Source organism: Manihot esculenta, chromosome 9 (assembly GCF_001659605.2).
Source record: "Manihot esculenta cultivar AM560-2 chromosome 9, M.esculenta_v8, whole genome shotgun sequence".
Classification (NCBI taxonomy): domain Eukaryota; kingdom Viridiplantae; phylum Streptophyta; class Magnoliopsida; order Malpighiales; family Euphorbiaceae; genus Manihot; species Manihot esculenta.
The window spans coordinates 36,900,414-36,917,504 of record NC_035169.2 but is presented as its reverse complement, the minus strand read 5'-3'; the positions used below and the strand labels follow the sequence as shown (position 1 = coordinate 36,917,504).

General features: G+C 34.0%; 2 protein-coding genes across 2 annotated transcripts; one reads left to right on the top strand and one right to left on the bottom strand.

Annotated features, from left to right (window-relative positions):
• Window positions 1–767: 767 nt before the first annotated feature.
• On the top strand, window positions 768–5,523 carry LOC110623071 (shaggy-related protein kinase NtK-1). The gene is made up of 13 exons (XM_021767925.2): window positions 768–976; window positions 2,110–2,279; window positions 2,379–2,471; window positions 2,649–2,708; window positions 2,819–3,091; window positions 3,283–3,357; window positions 3,718–3,774; window positions 3,873–4,013; window positions 4,101–4,151; window positions 4,338–4,433; window positions 4,520–4,603; window positions 4,948–5,050; window positions 5,148–5,523. Exons 2-13 carry the CDS (start codon window positions 2,169–2,171, stop codon window positions 5,228–5,230), a joined length of 1,227 nt encoding a protein of 408 aa, XP_021623617.1. The 5' UTR covers window positions 768–976; window positions 2,110–2,168; the 3' UTR covers window positions 5,231–5,523.
• A 2,194-nt stretch (window positions 5,524–7,717) lies between these two features.
• On the bottom strand, window positions 7,718–15,212 carry LOC110623354 (ABC transporter G family member 37). The gene is made up of 11 exons (XM_043959689.1): window positions 14,721–15,212; window positions 14,109–14,316; window positions 13,766–13,919; window positions 13,042–13,530; window positions 12,646–12,926; window positions 12,230–12,462; window positions 11,926–12,066; window positions 11,505–11,759; window positions 11,250–11,424; window positions 10,200–10,836; window positions 7,718–9,892 (listed from the first exon to the last, which is right to left on the bottom strand). Exons 1-11 carry the CDS (start codon window positions 15,174–15,176, stop codon window positions 8,107–8,109), a joined length of 4,815 nt encoding a protein of 1,604 aa, XP_043815624.1. The 5' UTR covers window positions 15,177–15,212; the 3' UTR covers window positions 7,718–8,106.
• Window positions 15,213–17,091: the final 1,879 nt, after the last annotated feature.

Genomic DNA, 17,091 nt, shown 5'->3' with positions numbered 1-17,091 from the left:
TTATTAAAATATTAAATACATTAAATAGTATAATAAATTTTTATTTATTTATAAAAAATAATTTAAAGAATATTTTTAATGAAATAATTTATTTAATAAATTTAAATATTTATCAAATCACAATTAAAATTGAAATATATAATAAATAAAAATATTAAAATATAAATATAATTTTTTTTATATAAAATCATGTATCTCTAATTTATTAATAAAGTAAAATAAATATTTTATAGCATTATTGAATCTATTAAATTTAAATAAAAGATTTTTTAAACATAAAAAATATAAAATGAATTTTAATTTTAAAATTTTTATATTATTATTAGATTGCTAACTAATAATAGAAAAATTAAGTAATAATTTGAATTTTATAAATATATGTATGCACAATTATAATTCATGTTAATTTAAAAAAAAAATAAAATTTAAGGGTTCAAAATTTTACAGATATTAAATGGAGTTTATTTGTCATCAAAATTAGAAACAAAATTTTGAAAATGAAATTTAAATTAGTAATCAATTAAATAATTCCCCTTAAAAAGCTAAAAAAATATTTATCTTTCATAAAAATTAACAAAAGAAATCCAAACTTGGAAGAATAAAAGGGAAAACCCAAACCAGTCTCAACTTCGAACAATTAACTTTTCTTTTTCCTATAATTATTTAAAAAATTAACCTTTTTTCATTTTTCTTCTCTTTTAAATAAACAAATTTTCGCTATTATTTTAATGATCATCTTTGACTGTAACCAGCGCATCGTAGAAAATAGAAAAGAAAAAAAGAAAAAGAAAGAAAAAAACAACGCAACAAAAAACCAAAAGAGAAAGACGAAGCCCCTTATACACACATAAACCTACAAAAAATGGATCTATCATCACCACTTTCTCTCTCTATTGTCTGATCCCCTACTTCGCTAATACGATATCGTTTTGGTTGCTTCTTCTTCCTACCCAGAAATTTTTTTCTGGTACTATCGGTATGCTTTTTATCCTCTGATTCTCTGTTTGTTTGAAGTTTTTTTTTTTTTGAATTTTTTTTATAATATATTCAATATAGTGGTGCCTTTTTCGAAATAAATTTTGGGTTTTTGGTTGATGGTTTTTGTGGGTTTAGATCGGTTTGTATTGGGTTGGATCTCGTCGGCGTTTTGATTTGGGCGTGTGGGTTCGCTTCTTCTGTTATTTAGAGACTGTAGGTTTTTCCCCCTTCTGACAATCGCCTTGTTGTTTTAAATTTCGAATTTTGTTGATCATCTATATTTTTAGGGAATTTTCTGTTCTATTTGTATGTTTTTGTTGTTAGATCTTTGTTAATATACAGTTTTTATTTTTATTTATTTTTTCTGTTTTTGGGTCTGGAAGGATAAAGATAATGACTTAATTGCTTCATTTTTCCCCCTCCTGTTTCTGGTCGTTCAGAATCTCTTTAGGCCTTTTGGTTTGATTATCATGTATGTTTAACGTGTATATAAAATTTGGGTTCATTGAGGTCAAGCTATGAATATTGTAGTATTTGACATTAAATAGCTTTCATAAATTTTTTAATGTATGCAATCTGTGGAAATGGATTCATAGCTTTATGTGGTTTACACACACACACACACACACACATACGCACACACACAGATATATATAAATGGAATGCATTTGTTATTTATCTAATGATGATTGCGTTGTGATATGAACTCATGAGCGAAGGATGATTGCTCGATTTCATAGGCAGTTCTCATGCCAATTGAGCATTAATTTGCCTAGAAGATGTTATATACTAATTTACAATATTTTAGGAAAAATTCAAATGTAAATTCTTTAATATTATTGTCTTTGCAGAAGAAAGGGGTTAAAGGAATGAATTTATCGGTTTTTTAGTTTAGATAAAAGCTATGGTTTTCTGATCAGGATGACAGAGACTGAAAGTTTTTTGGTAAATTCAGTCATCAGTTATGAGGCTCGTGCTTAGATATACTAATTCGGTTTGGACTTTGAATTTTTTTTTTTTTTCTATATATGTGCTTGCTTTAGTTTTAAATGCTGTTAGGCTAGGAGAGTGCTGAGAAATATAATGTACATTATATGGCTTTGCTAATATTTTCTGATTGTTAACTTACAGGTAAATGTTTAGTTCTATCGTAGTGCAAGGATAAGACACATTTTTAACTTGTCCAACGAATGGCTTCTGTGGGCATCGCACCTACTGGTATGAGAGAAGCTGGTGGCCATAATGCTGGTGTGGATAAATTACCTGAGGAGATGAATGATATGAAAATTAGGGATGACAAAGTATGCAATTCTATAAATCCCTCTATTATTTTTGCTTCTTTGCTTGTTCTCTTTTGTTTTTTTAATATAGGTTACTAACTAATTCTCCTCTCCTTTTAGGAAGTAGAAGCAACAGTAGTTGATGGCAATGGTACAGAGACAGGTCATATTATAGTTACAACAATTGGTGGTAGAAATGGCCAGCCAAAGCAGGTATTGCCTGTTTTTGTTTCCCTTATCAAGAGCTATTGAACCCCTATTTGCTCCCAGCTCCCAAGCTCCATTAGTGGTGGGGATGCTTTTAAAATGAATCCTCTATTCTTTTGCCCCTGATTTTTATCATTTTGCTTATTTTTGTCTTATGTTGATGTTATCTATCTCCAATTCCAGACTATAAGCTACATGGCTGAACGTGTTGTTGGACATGGATCATTCGGGGTTGTTTTCCAGGTCTGGCATAATTGCATTTGGTTGAGTGACTGGGCAATTACATATTGCTATGCCTTTTGCAGGTCAGAACTAACTTGTAAAGATTCATCTATTTGGGATTTTCAATTCAGGCAAAGTGTTTGGAAACTGGTGAAACTGTTGCTATAAAGAAGGTTCTTCAAGATAAGAGGTATAAGAACCGTGAACTGCAAACCATGCGTCTTCTTGACCATCCAAATGTGGTCTTGTTAAAGCATTGCTTCTTTTCAACAACTGAAAAGGATGAGCTTTACCTTAATTTGGTTCTTGAATATGTCCCTGAAACTGTTCACCGGGTGATTAAACACTACAACAAGTTGAATCAGAGGATGCCACTGATATATGTGAAACTTTATGCGTACCAGGTATGGCATGGGGCCCTTGAATTTGGTATTGGGATGCTCTTTTATTAAAGAATTGAACAAGCTCATATGGTTGCCATACTTGGCATTTTATTTTTTTTATCACTTCTCTTGTCCATTTTTTTTTGTCATGTTGTGTTCATCTTTGCCTTTGACATTGGCAAGATATTGACATATTGTTGATAATTTGACAGATCTTCAGGGCATTGTCATACATCCATCGTGCAATTGGAGTATGTCATCGGGACATTAAACCTCAAAATCTTTTGGTATGGTTAATGTGGCACTTATAAATTCTGTATATGATTGTGTAAATCAAGTGGGAAACTCTAATATACAAATATGCAATTGTTCTGAAGCCATTGGTGTTCATGAATCATATGATTAAGATATTATTTTGTTATGCGCTTTCTACACAATTATCCTTTTCAACAGTCTTATAGATAAGGAGGATGATAATTTTAAATTATATGTATTCTGAGTCGGGTTCTATGTAAGTTCACATGAATATGTGTTTTATCATCTTGTATACTTGGGTTGCATGATGGACAAGTTATGTTCACATCCTTTTTTATTCTAAATCACTCAGCACATTTTTCAAGTCACGAAAAAATATTTTTATGGTGCAGGTAAATCCTCATACTCACCAGGTTAAATTGTGTGATTTTGGAAGTGCAAAAGTCTTGGTATGCTTTATTTTTATATTTATTTTTTATTTTATTGTCATGAAGGAGTTATCATTGATGGATTGGGATTTAGATTGTTCGATAATTTCTTTTGACAGGTAAAAGGGGAGCCAAATATATCCTATATATGTTCTAGATATTATAGAGCACCAGAGCTCATTTTCGGGGCAACTGAGTATACAACAGCTATTGACATATGGTCTGCTGGCTGTGTTCTTGCTGAGCTACTTCTTGGACAGGTAGGAACTTTGTATACCAGGTTCTTTGTATTCTATTTTGGGTTTGTAATCGCCACAAAATCTTAATAAGTGTATCATTTCTCTCAGCCTCTATTTCCTGGTGAAAGTGGAGTTGACCAGCTTGTTGAGATTATCAAGGTAATTTTGCATCTTAAGCTTTTTAACCATCAAGCAACAGTTGTTTTCCATTAAAATCACCTTTTCCTTGTATAATTTATTAGTTTTAAGTATGGTGTGAAATGGAAACTCTTCCAGATTTGGTAACCGCTTCATTTTTAGTATTAATTTTTCTTATGATTAATATATTTTGCAACTCTTTTGCAGGTTTTGGGCACTCCAACAAGAGAGGAAATTAAATGCATGAACCCAAATTACACAGAATACAAGTTTCCTCAGATTAAAGCTCATCCATGGCACAAGGTACCTCAAATTTTAATCAAATTATGTTGATTTTTAATAAATCAGCATTGGTGTTCACTGGTTCTTGTTTGTTTCCTCATTTCTAGATATTCCACAAGCGCATGCCTGCTGAAGCTGTTGATTTAGTTTCAAGGCTACTGCAATACTCTCCTAACCTGCGGTGCACTGCTGTGAGTTTTATTTTTACCCCTTTTACTGCGTAATAGTTTCTAGGAAATACATTACTGAACTTGTCCTCTATAAATGTTGCTTTTTTGCTGTTATAATTTTCAAGTCTTTTGATTAGCTATGTAGTCATTTAAATCAGATTTTGGAGCAATCAGAACTAATGCTTAGATGAAGTCATATAAGAGATTAACTATGTAGTCATTTAAATCAAAATTACTAAATAGAACTTAGTCTATTGTCAGATATTCTCTTTATGATAATAGCTGGGGGTTTTTGTATTGTGCTTTGTTTTGATGTTTTGCAAGAATTGGATCCTTATTTTTCTATCTTTTTACTTCCATTTCAGTTGGATGCCTTGACTCATCCCTTTTTTGATGAGTTACGTGACCCAAACACACGCCTGCCAAATGGACGTTACCTTCCACCGTTGTTTAACTTTAAATCTCATGGTAGGAAGTTCTTATCAAACTAAAGACTTTGTAGTAAGGTTACCGTCCCCATTTACATAACGCCTCTTAATGATATTGCTCTTGCTTGTTCATATAGAATTGAAGGGCGTCTCGGGTGAGACATTGGCGAAATTGATACCAGAGCATGCACGAAAGCAATGCACGTTTCTTGGCTCATGATTAGACAGGAAATGTAGCAGAGAGTTGGCGAAGTGATGTATGCATTGTCCAGATATGGAAGCTATGGTGTTTGTTCCCCCTCTACCTATGCTATTTGAGTCATCTTTCTTTTTTCCTGTCATTTTGTTGTTATCACCTTGTTATTATGTAAAAGCAGCAGATTTAGAGACGTGGTTCATGATGTTTGCCCAAGCCTCCATGGGTGATCTGATTTACCCCTGTTACTGTATCACAACATATTGTAACATTACAAAAGCAGACGAAGGTCAAGTGGCTTGTTTATATTTCTACTACTAGAAGACATGTATTTTGCGTTTTTAATATGGGTATGCTGATGATGGAGGGGGCTCAGGCTTAGGCACAGGATCTGGCTCAGGCTCAGCAGTTTTTTCAATTGAAGCCTGAACCTTTTCTAAGGCAGCTATGCTTTCCTTTTATTGGATGATTGCAAGTTGGACATGCCCTTGTGACAGTTTCTCCCTCCCTCTATTCTAGGGTGTTAAATTTTTTAAATAATAATTTGAGATCGCATTATCTTTTATTTTTGAGTTGAGTTTTTCATAGTAGAGCTCCTTTGTTTTCTGCCAAAGCCAATGGAGTGAATTTTTTTTTTTTTGGAGTTGGTGTGAATGGGTTCAGATAAATTTTTCTTAATAAATGGTTAATTTGATTGTATAACCGTGATTTCTTAACGAGGAGCGAGTTATCTTGATCCCTATAACTAAGAAAATTGGAAGTTGAGTAATGGCATGGCAGTCTTGAATTCAATATGATGCTCCAGTGCTACGTAAACTCCATGTCCATAGCTCCTTTCACCCCCGTGCTACATCCCTCTTGTACAACTCCCTCAGAACAGATCCCCATTTATCTCTATCCAGCCATGAGGATTCTGCAATCGGTTCGTCAAAACGGTACCTTTTTGTATCATAAATACGAGTGAGAGTATCAAATTCCCTGGTTTGAGTGTTTCCTCACTCTTGTTCTAAAAGCACGCTTAAGGATTGTATATGTTGAAACTGAATTTCATCGATCAGTGATGATGCGAGCATGCACCGCCACTTGTATCGTGTTAGACGTTAGACCATGCTTACAAAGCTAACAATATTGAAAAACTGAACATTTATATTAATTTTTTTTTAAAATTTTTAAACTTAAAATAGTGAAAAACACAAATTCATACACTATATATTAAATTCAGTTGCAATAAAAAGAAATAAAAAATTTTAGTATTAATAATCATATATTATTAATATTTAATAAAAAATTTTATTTAAGAAATTAATTATTAAAAAGTAAAATTTATTAAATTTCAACTGTGGTCAACGATGGTGGCGTTAGTGGCGGTTGTGATGAAGAATAATTTATTTTATCATAATATCTTTTATATATGATAATTGTTGGAGTGATAAAATTTAATACATCAATTATATTAAATAAATGTATTGTAATAGTATGAATATTTTACAATAATTATAATATAAATATATTTTATTATTGATAAAAAATAGAACGATATCTCTAAAATTTTATATTTTATATTAAAAAAATAATAAAAAAAGAAAATTTAAACACACGAATTATTTGAAAATATATGGAATAGAGTTTGTATTGATGGGTTTGATGGATGAAGATTATATTTTTGTAAAGAGTGAAAAAACTAAAATTATTATAATAATTAATATAATAAATTTTGATAATTTATTTTTAATAATTTAATTGTTTAAAATATAATTATATATATATAGTTAAATTTATTAATAATAGAAATATAATTAAAAAGATATATTATAAATTTAAATATATCATTTTTCATATTTTATAATTAAAAATATAGATATATATTAAATTTTATTGATTATTTTAAAAATATAGTTAATTTTTAATTTTAAATTTTTTGATTATAAATTAATATATTATATGAAAAATGTTATAACAACGCATTAACAATAGCGATAAAAAGTTTAAAAGTTATATATAAATTATAATAATAAAGATACTAACATATTAATTTATGATCCCTTACACAATAAATATAAATTTAGATATATAGATATGCTTTATATATATATATATATATTTCTCTTTAATTTCCTCTCATCTTCTGTTAGTCTACCGATTCATGTTATCCTCATAATGATTCACAATCACAGTTTAGTGGCGAGATGTAGCATGGGAATGTCATGGGAAATCTGCCTCCATAGCTAAAGCCTTCTCTTGGGGTTAGGTGTGTTGCGGCCACAGTTTTTGTTATTCGTCATTGTTGCCTGATAGTTGTTATCGTGTAAAGTTTCCCATATGTCATTGACTTGCTTTTTGCTTTTACTTTTTCTCTTGTTTTTGTTCTCAGATAGTAATAAGATTGTCTCGGTGCTGTGCTATTGTTGATTTTCATTTTTCCATGTAACATTATTACCCAATGAATGCATTAGTTGTATTTGGTCTTGTTTTTGCTTTTAGGATACACATCCTTGCTAATCAGGTCTTTATTGGATAATATCATGCAGCGGTATAGAATCATTAAAAATGGACAAAGTAGGACCTTTGATTCCTGTATAGCCTGAACGAGGGATAAGTAAGGCTAAGTAGAGGAAGAAGGTTTCCCAATAGTTGGGAACTGAAAGCTAAAACTAGGAGGCAATTAGTCATGAATTTGTTATTAACTAGGAAGTATTTATACACGCTGGTAAGGTGAATTTTATATTGAAAAACAAACAAAGGTTGAGAATCTTAGCTTTGTTCTCCTTATTGATGGCTTCCTTTTTGGACATTTAGTGTTGTCCAGTAGAGATGCTTAATTCCCTTCCTGTCCATGCAACTTGCTCCATTGTTGTCTTCCTTCTTTTCTTACTTATATCTATGTGATTGAGACCACCAATCTATGATTGCGGGGGTGAGTTGTGCTTTAGCACAATGAAGAATATGAAAGCAAGGCTGGCAAACAGCAAACACATTGCAGATAATATGAGTATGTCTATATTGCCTCTCTCTTGGTTCAAGCTTCTTATTGATGCCACTCTATCCCACACAAAAGAATTGTCTGGCAACTTGGGGCAACTGCAATTTGATGCACACTCCTTTGTGTTGCAGTAGAAACTGATAGAAGTCATGACATTCATGGCAAACTGAAAGGGGTTGCTCCAGTACATCCATCGGTAGAAACTTATATCAGAAAGGACAACAACTACACCAGAAGCTGACACCCACATAGATGTCACAATTGACACTGCAAATGCTGCTAGTGTTGGCAGTGGTGCTAGGAAAGTGATCATCATCCCAAAGTATGTTACACACAGAGTGAAAATGAAGAGCACCAACCAATACTTCAGGAACACTGCAATTGATTCAGTTCCAATTCCTGCCATGCCATTCCCAATCCCTACTACTGCAAGTGTAGCAATGAAAAAATATGGAATCTCACCCACTGCCCATGACACTGGATAAAAAAATGGATGATACATTCTGGCCCTTTTCTCTCGGAAATAAACCAACCTGTCTGTGCCAATCTGAGGAATGATGTTATTGGCTGAGATCACTCCTATAAGTATAACTTGCATGTATATGTAAAGTGTACGTGAAGTCACACCATATATGTCCTTGTACTCAATCTGATAGTATAAAGAGCCCATCAAGAGACCAATCATTATACAGCCTGTCAGTCTTCCATATGTATATTGGACATTCCTCCATAGAAATCTTTGTGTTCTTTGTAGTACCAAAATAGCTTGCCATGAATATGGAGCTGGGTAAGTAGAAGCCAGATTGTTTGCTGTTTTTCCCTTCATCATTTTCCTTACATTGCAAACTTTTTTAGAATTAGCTGCTTGTAAAGAGCTAGCTTCATAAATCTCTGCATAATTCAGCAAATGAGTTTGCCTTTTCTGTATATCGAAGCCAAGAGCCCCCATGACGTAGCTAACAGGACTTTGTCTTTTGGAGTAATGAGGAGCCTTTGGTATTGATTTGAAATAGTCTAGCAACACTGTGCAGTTACATCCTACCGGGCCAAAATATGCTTGATGCCCTTTATGTGTTAGAATCAGAGCCAGATTAAAGGATGACAATATGCGTGTACTGGGATGTGTGAGAGACGCTATAATGATTCGACCTGAATTTGACAATTGAGAGAGAATATTGAGAATGGTTGAAGTTCCTGCAGTATCAAGCCCGGATATTGGTTCTTCAAGAAAGAGAATACTTGGATTTGCTGCCAGCTCTACTGCAATTGTTATCTTTTTGGCAATCTCAAATGTTTTTCCAGTGGCATCACAGAGGGAACCAACCAAATGGTTGGAGTAGGGAAGTAAACCGAGTTGGTTAAGGATCAGCTCAACATGGATAGAGCGGCCTAAAGAGTTAACTGCTTTTCCAAGACGAAGTGCAGCACTGAATTGAAGGGATTCACGGATAGAGAGGTAAGGTTGATGTGCATCAAGCTTTTCAACATAGCCTATTAATCGTGAAAAGGCAGCACCTGTTCTAAAGCCATATGCTTGTATATTGCCGCTGAGGTTACCAGTGGAAGGTACCCTACCAGCTAGGCATTTAAGCAGCGTGGCCTTACCTGTCCTTGTACCACCCAATATAGCTACCATATGATGTGGTTTAGCATAGCCTGTGATGTTGCTGAAAGCTGCTGTATTGTCTTTAGTTCCTTGATTGTACCTGATGCATGGATAGTAAAATGTTAAAAATATATGCATGTGTATGTGTATCTATATTGTTGAAAATTACACTTTTATTCTCCTATGTTTATGTGATTTAGTATGGCATTGTTATTTCTTCAATGATCAATTGCTGAATGTGCAATCTATGTCCAAGGTCTGTGTTAAATCCCAAGTTGATTTGGGATAGGGTATGTAATACTTATAAAGCCTTGGGCACTACTTTCCTTTAAGCTAGCTTTATTTAAAATGAGGATTGAGAGGTGAGATGAGAAAGGTTTAGCTTTCGAGATGGAAGATTAAAATACCTTGTGAAGGACACATTCTCAAAAAGGAGAGTCGCTGGTTCTAGAGGGAGGTCTAATCCATTCCTCTCAAGATCAACATGGAATTCCTCTACCCATCTTTCTATTCCACAATTTTGCTTCATTTTTCCATAGCCCATCCATGAAGTTTGTGGCATAGAGAATCTGGAAGTATCAGAATTCCCCAAATTCTCACTGTAGTTGTTGTATGACAATGACTCATTCTCTGCATCTTCTCTATACTTGCTAATCATTGGGGTCTTTCTCAGGTAGGGCAATGACTGGCTTGTCCCTGAAAATTCTATATTCTTTAGCCCCAGTAATGCCAAGAAATTAGTAACAAGTGTCCATCCTAGGATAACGACATAAGGTAGCCAGGGCCTCCTAGCATCTTCAGAAAGCTCATAAAATTTCAGATATGCTTGTCCAACTGTCAGTGTTGGTAACTGGTCACAAAAGGGGAGTTGACTAATGTAGATTGAGCATGGATCTGTATAGCTGTTACTGAATTGGAACCAGCAAAATGAGACATTGGCCCAGTGAATTGGATTCACATACATGAGCCATTTCCAGTAAATTGGAATATTAGATGGATAGATTACAAAGCCACTGAAGAGTAGAAAGATTGAGACAACTAGGCCTGCAAGATGTAAAGATGAAAGTGGATTAACCAAGAGTGACACTGGCTCCCAATGATTTTATAATGTGCCTTGTGTCTTCAGTGATAGAGATTGCCTCTGATATGGACTTTCACATGGTAAATTAAGCCTTATGCAATAAACTATATTAGGACTAGATCAATACTCTGTGCCACAACTTATTTTTTTACTAGTTTAAGAATGGCTGCAAAAAGCATGCGTTATGTGCATAACTGCATATTATGAATTTACACCTCAATTCTTCAATTGAAATCTTGATACCTGGGAAAGGAAATCCGAAAATATTGTTAACTAGATTCTTATGTTCTAAGTTCTGTTCTTCCTTGAATTATTTCATGCTCATTCAGGTCTTATATATCACCTGTGCAGGGAAACAATTTTTTGAAGAAATTACCTGCCAAAGCATTCCCAACTTCTGGAATTGAAGAGATTGAACTTAGAAAGAAGAAGATAGATGAACCAAAGTATGCTACTAAGGATAAGAGAGCCAAATAAGCAAAGAATGGTGCCCCATTTCCTGCCAATGATAGCCCAGCTAGAAAATAAATGCAGACAGTATATGCCAGTGCCTGCAGAGATTGGACAATGTAGAGTTAAGTTCTTTGGAGTCATGGTTACTTCAATAGGGGAAGAAAGTTTAGTAGAGTACTTCAATGAGGGTCTGCGGGAGATTGACTATGCAATGAGCAACTATGTATGAAGAAACTCTGAAAAATCTCTGCGCTCTATGCTTGTAAAAAATTGGTCTTTGGAGCATGTATAAAGGAAGCTGAACCAGATTTATTAGCATTATGCTCATGGTGGATACAAACCCTAGAGCCCTCACTGAGTTCATTTTCTGTGGGTCATATTGACCCCCGAGTTTGTAGAAGAGTGTTCCCGTGAACATGCCTAGTATGATTGCCTGCAAAGTTCAAGGATGGGTGAGTTTCTAAGATCATGTATGTATGCTGGAGATTTTTCTTTCATATCTGTGTGCAGATCCAACTTATCTTTGTGGATGCTGTCGATTGACAATTCCTGTAGTTTGAATGAGCAGGGAAAGCTATGGATTATATGGCAGTACTAACCTGGAAGAGCCTTAATTTTATTAAAGCATGAAGTCTTTTGGTAATTTTGATTTGCCTGTTGATGAGAGTCTTGGTAGATTTCCACCATGTTTGAACAAAGGGCCTTTGGAACTGTTCCCATTGAGCATGGTACTCCTCGTCCTATATAACGAAAAATCCCCATTTACATATCAAACACTCTGTGCTGAATTTCTTGAATTGTATTTTATTCTTGAACTTTTCTGTAACATTAGGAAACTAATGTTCTAAGCATTAGCTCTTTCTCAAAGTGGTTCTCTAGTGGTTGCAAGTGGGTTGCAGTTACCTCATTTTTGTAGCGCTCGACTTGGAGATGAATATTGCCTCTTGCCTGCTTTAGCATAGAGTACACTTGCAAGGCGCGTTGATGCTGGATCTTTTGGGGACCTACAGAAAGATATTTCATTTCTTCTTTGTTCATGGATATTGCTGTGACTACATCTCCAACCTCTACTCTTCCAGTACTCTCAATTCCCCCTGAATGTCCTACTTTTTTTGAGAGCTCGGCAACCACCAATTCTGCAATCATGCAACGTATAAATGTGATATCTAGAGTTATGAATTTCATGAAAAATGTCCTGATTGTTTAGAAATTAGAGCACTGCAGACTTGTTTCCATCTTCATGCATCTTGTCACAGTGGACTAAACAGAGGTAACATTCAGGAATCAGATCTTGATGTGTTGTGGAATGACTTGCTTACCTGTTTCTCGTCTCAGCTGGGAATTGGCTGGGAAATGGTACTCGGATGGTGTCTTAAGAGACAATGTAAGCCCAGGTTCGCTTTCCACCCAATAGGTGCGCTTCACATCATCTCTATCCACTATTCTCATCACATCTTTGTAGTCATCTGAAGCCCTGTAGCACTCCACAAGTTCATGTAGGGTACAGGATGTTGCTCCTGGTGCTCTGTACTGAGAACCATTTCCAGCTGCAATGTCTTCCAGAAATTCATTGGATTCGACATGTGAGGGCTTTGTATACCTATCAGATGATTGGTATTGGTTTTAACATTAAGCTGAAGCAATTGTTATTGTTGAAAGAAAATGTGCATATAAAAGCAGCCCTTTTTAACTACTGTTACAATTTCCATACTAACCCAAGCTTGGCAAAGTAAGGAACAGCATCTTGACGAGGGCCTTGGAATAAAACATGGCCATCACCAAGTAATATGATCCTGTCAAAAAGGTCAAAAATATCCTGTGAAAGTTGTGTCAGTGACATGATTGCAGAAGATTGTTGAATCCTGCTAATGGTTCGTATAGTATCCACCAGGCTGTACGTAGCTGCTAAGTCAGACCCAGAGAAAGGTTGATCATAAAGCATGACAGAATACGTTCCAAGAGCTAACTCAGCTGTTGTCAGCCTCTGGCGATCAGTGTCAGAGATTGCATCTCCAGTGAGTTTGTGCTGTATCTCCTTCAAGTTTAATATTTCCAATATATACTCTAGAAATGGATCTTGTCCCTCCACAAGCGCATGTGCAAAGAATTTCCTCATCTGAGGAGTAAAATTCTCTGGCCGAAGGCCTTGAGTACAGTCCCTTGCAAATTCAAGAGTCTCTCGAACTGAAAGAAGTGGAATGTGCCTGGAATTGTACAAGTAATTGATCTAAACTTCTCAATTATGAATATATAATAATCCCTGTGAGTTGTATGCATGATCATCATGTAGCTGACTGCATTTTCACTTGTTCATATTATGAATGATTTTATCTAATATGCCTGATTAAATCTTAATCTGTCTTCCGTTCTTAGTATAAATATAGCCATTACATGTGTTGATGCATGCATACTTTAATTACCAGGAGATATAGATCTTACTTATTGAGTTGGCCACTAATGTAAGCGATCAGTCTACTAAGACGAACCTCAGAGGCATGTTTGTCATTGTACATTACCAGGCCGTCCATCATCGAGTCCTTAGTCATTTTTACCCTCCCTGCTAGAACTTCAAGAAGAGTGCTCTTTCCACTTCCTGTAAGATTTTATAGGCAAAGAAATGTCTTACCATGTTCGTCTTTGACTTTGAACATTAGAAATCTAGTGTAGAAGTTCTTGATATTGCCAATGACATGAGACTCTTTCAACATTAGACTTCATTTTTGGCAAACTTGCAAACTTAGACTGATAGCAATTCTACCTCTTTAAGTAAGTGTGATTTTACCTGGTGGACCAAGTAGTAGGGTCATTGATCCAGGCATAATGTATCCATCCACCCCCTTGAGAACCTGCAGCCATATAGAATTCTTTTCCCCAAAAAGAGTTCTTAAGGGACCAATGAAGCATCCCACTACCTTATTTCCAAATGTTTCATATCCATTATCAGAAATCTCAAATTTCCTCGAGTACTTAATGCTGGAAAACCGAACTACCTGTGAAATATATATGTATATATTCATGGACAAGGTCAGTTCATGTGGATTGACTGTTGAAGTATATATATGTGTACTAACTATCACATCAGTTACTAAAAAGAGACAAAGTAGAGATGCTAAATGAAGGCCAAAACTTAAGATTCCTGTTTCTCCTTTTTTTGTCTTCATTTGCCATGCAGGCATACATGATGAGGATGGTGCTGATGTTGATGCGTCAACTGTAAGATAAAAGTTACAATAATAATGATAATTGTACATATATTATTCCCTATTATGGTTCTATTTTTCTTTTCCATGGAAAATAATTTAGTTTCATGTGAAAAATATTTTTTAAGAGAATAATTTGTTTAAAAATATTTTATTTTTCATTGTTTTATGGTAATAAGGACAAGAATTTTTACCTGTTGAGGAATGGGGGGAGTAATTTTAGCCATATCACGTAGATAACTAACAAAACCATCTCTCAACAAATACTCCATTCCTAGAAGCTCCTCACTCTTTCTTCCAACTCCTTCTCCTCCCTCTTCTTTTATCTCTTCTCTACCAACAGCCTTTTCAGCCTCTTCCCTCAATCCATGTTTCTTCATGCTCTCATACATTCTCAGAGCAAAACTCCTTGCTCTCTCCGGCGAGGCTTTCTCTATCTCATATCGTATCTTCGGGGATGCCCCACCGGAGAATACAACAGGCGTTGTGACTCTAGCACTTTCTGTGGGTGTCAATGGTGTAATGTTGCCTGAAGGAGGCAGTGTTATAAAACTCTCACTTGTCACAGAAACATCTTCACTGCAATATGAAGAAGGTCTTCTTGATGGAGCTTCACTGATTAGCTCAATATCATCCTTAACCAACCACATGAAGTTGTTTGAAGGAGAATTTGGTGAAGTGTTTGCCATTTTTGGGGCTTTAGTTAAGAAGATTTTGATTGCCTTGGATTATAGAAGCTAGATATATATAAAGAGAGTGAGAAGTAGCATGCATGTGAAAGGTAAACTAAGTGGAAATTAATAGTTCTGTCATGGCAGGCTTGTGGTGAAGTGCCAAATGGAAGATGGAGCATGAAAGATGATGAGGAGATGGGGACAGAACAACTACTGTTTACACTGCAAGAAAATCAAATCATGAATTTTCCATTTCTCTGATACATGTTGACTATAGCTCTCATTTAGAAAATTAATATTTAGTCCTTGTGGTTAATGAAATTAATCATTTAGTCCCTCTATAATAAAAAACGCATTATATAATCCATATCTTTTCAAATCGTTGATTATACAAACAAAGGGAATATTGTAAATAGTTACATTTGAAATTATAGAACTAATAAAAAATTAATTACGGATGTTCCTATTTGAATTCTCTTATGGAGCGTATAATAAATTTTTATCGTTTTTAAAATTAATTTAATATATTAGAATGGCGTTGACTTTTCTAAACGTAATAATTCCCATTGTAATATTCCATAAACATAAAAATATAATAATTATTGAAATTGAAAAATTTTCATAGTGAAAATAGTACTATGATGATGGAATCGAGCCAAGGTCTTGTTATTAACTTTTTTTTTTTTTTTCTATGTTTTATTATTTTAACATTTTAGCAATTAAATTATCATTATTATCCAATTTTTTGAAATATAAAAAATAAAATTTATAATAGTTGTGTAAGTGTAGTTGGAGAAAAATATGTTATTTCCTTTTTATTTGTCCGCTGATGATGTTTAACCGCTCTTTTTGTTATAGTGCCGCAGTGTCGTGTCTCTATCACTCAGATCCGTATATACAGATGTATCAGAATCACTCTCCATGCTAAACGACTATTTAGTTTAGTATTTTATTCTTTCGGTGTGCATGCGGACAGAACTGCTAGGTGATTTGGTCCGCTCTCTTATTTTTTATTATATTACCGGGCTGGACTTTTCTTGTTCGGCCCCATTCGCATAGCTTATCCGGCCCGCTTCACGTTACCAGACTGAAATATGTAACGTGGGGCTAATTTGCTCAAGTAAGGTTTGATAGATCTTGAACTTACACTCTTCTTTAGAGTCTAACCTTACTCCCAAATATAAAAGATTGGACTGTAATTTAAATGTTAAAAATCCGAGCAAGTATTACAAATGCTGACAGCTTAATTTATGTAGAATTGTTAAAAATCAATACAAATAGGAAGGCAAAGTGGGCATTAATCACAATAAAATAAGCTAAAGAATGAGTTGATTTTCTACTATTTTTAAAAGATTGTTTTCTGTTTATTCTCAATTTTATTAAAAATTAATGATTGGGACACCTTACAAATAAATGAACTTTTCACTTTCACCTTACAACTTTTCTTTTTTAAAACAAAAAATTAATACTGATCAAATTAAATTATACCATTAACATTGAAATCAGAATTGGATGGTAGCCGGCCCTAACTAAATGCTTCAATTCAATACCAACTACCAAGTGAGCAAAATTAAAACCTTCTATTTATTTAAAGGCTGAAGTCAATGTAATTTTGTTTTATCCCTTTTAATTTTTTTAAAATTAATAATTTTTTTAATAAAAAAATTAAAGAGTTTAATTTTATATTTTAATCAAATAATTTTAAAATAAAATGAACTATTCAATTTTTAGGAACCTGATTGTAATTCTGTATTTTATTAATATCCTTACAATCAACTGAATAAAGATTTATATCATATGAATGTGATAGAATCTTCCATGTGCAGTGAAGTTATGGACATTTATGCCACCTTTTTCATTCAAAAGACAAAAAAAAGATATGGGATCTTCA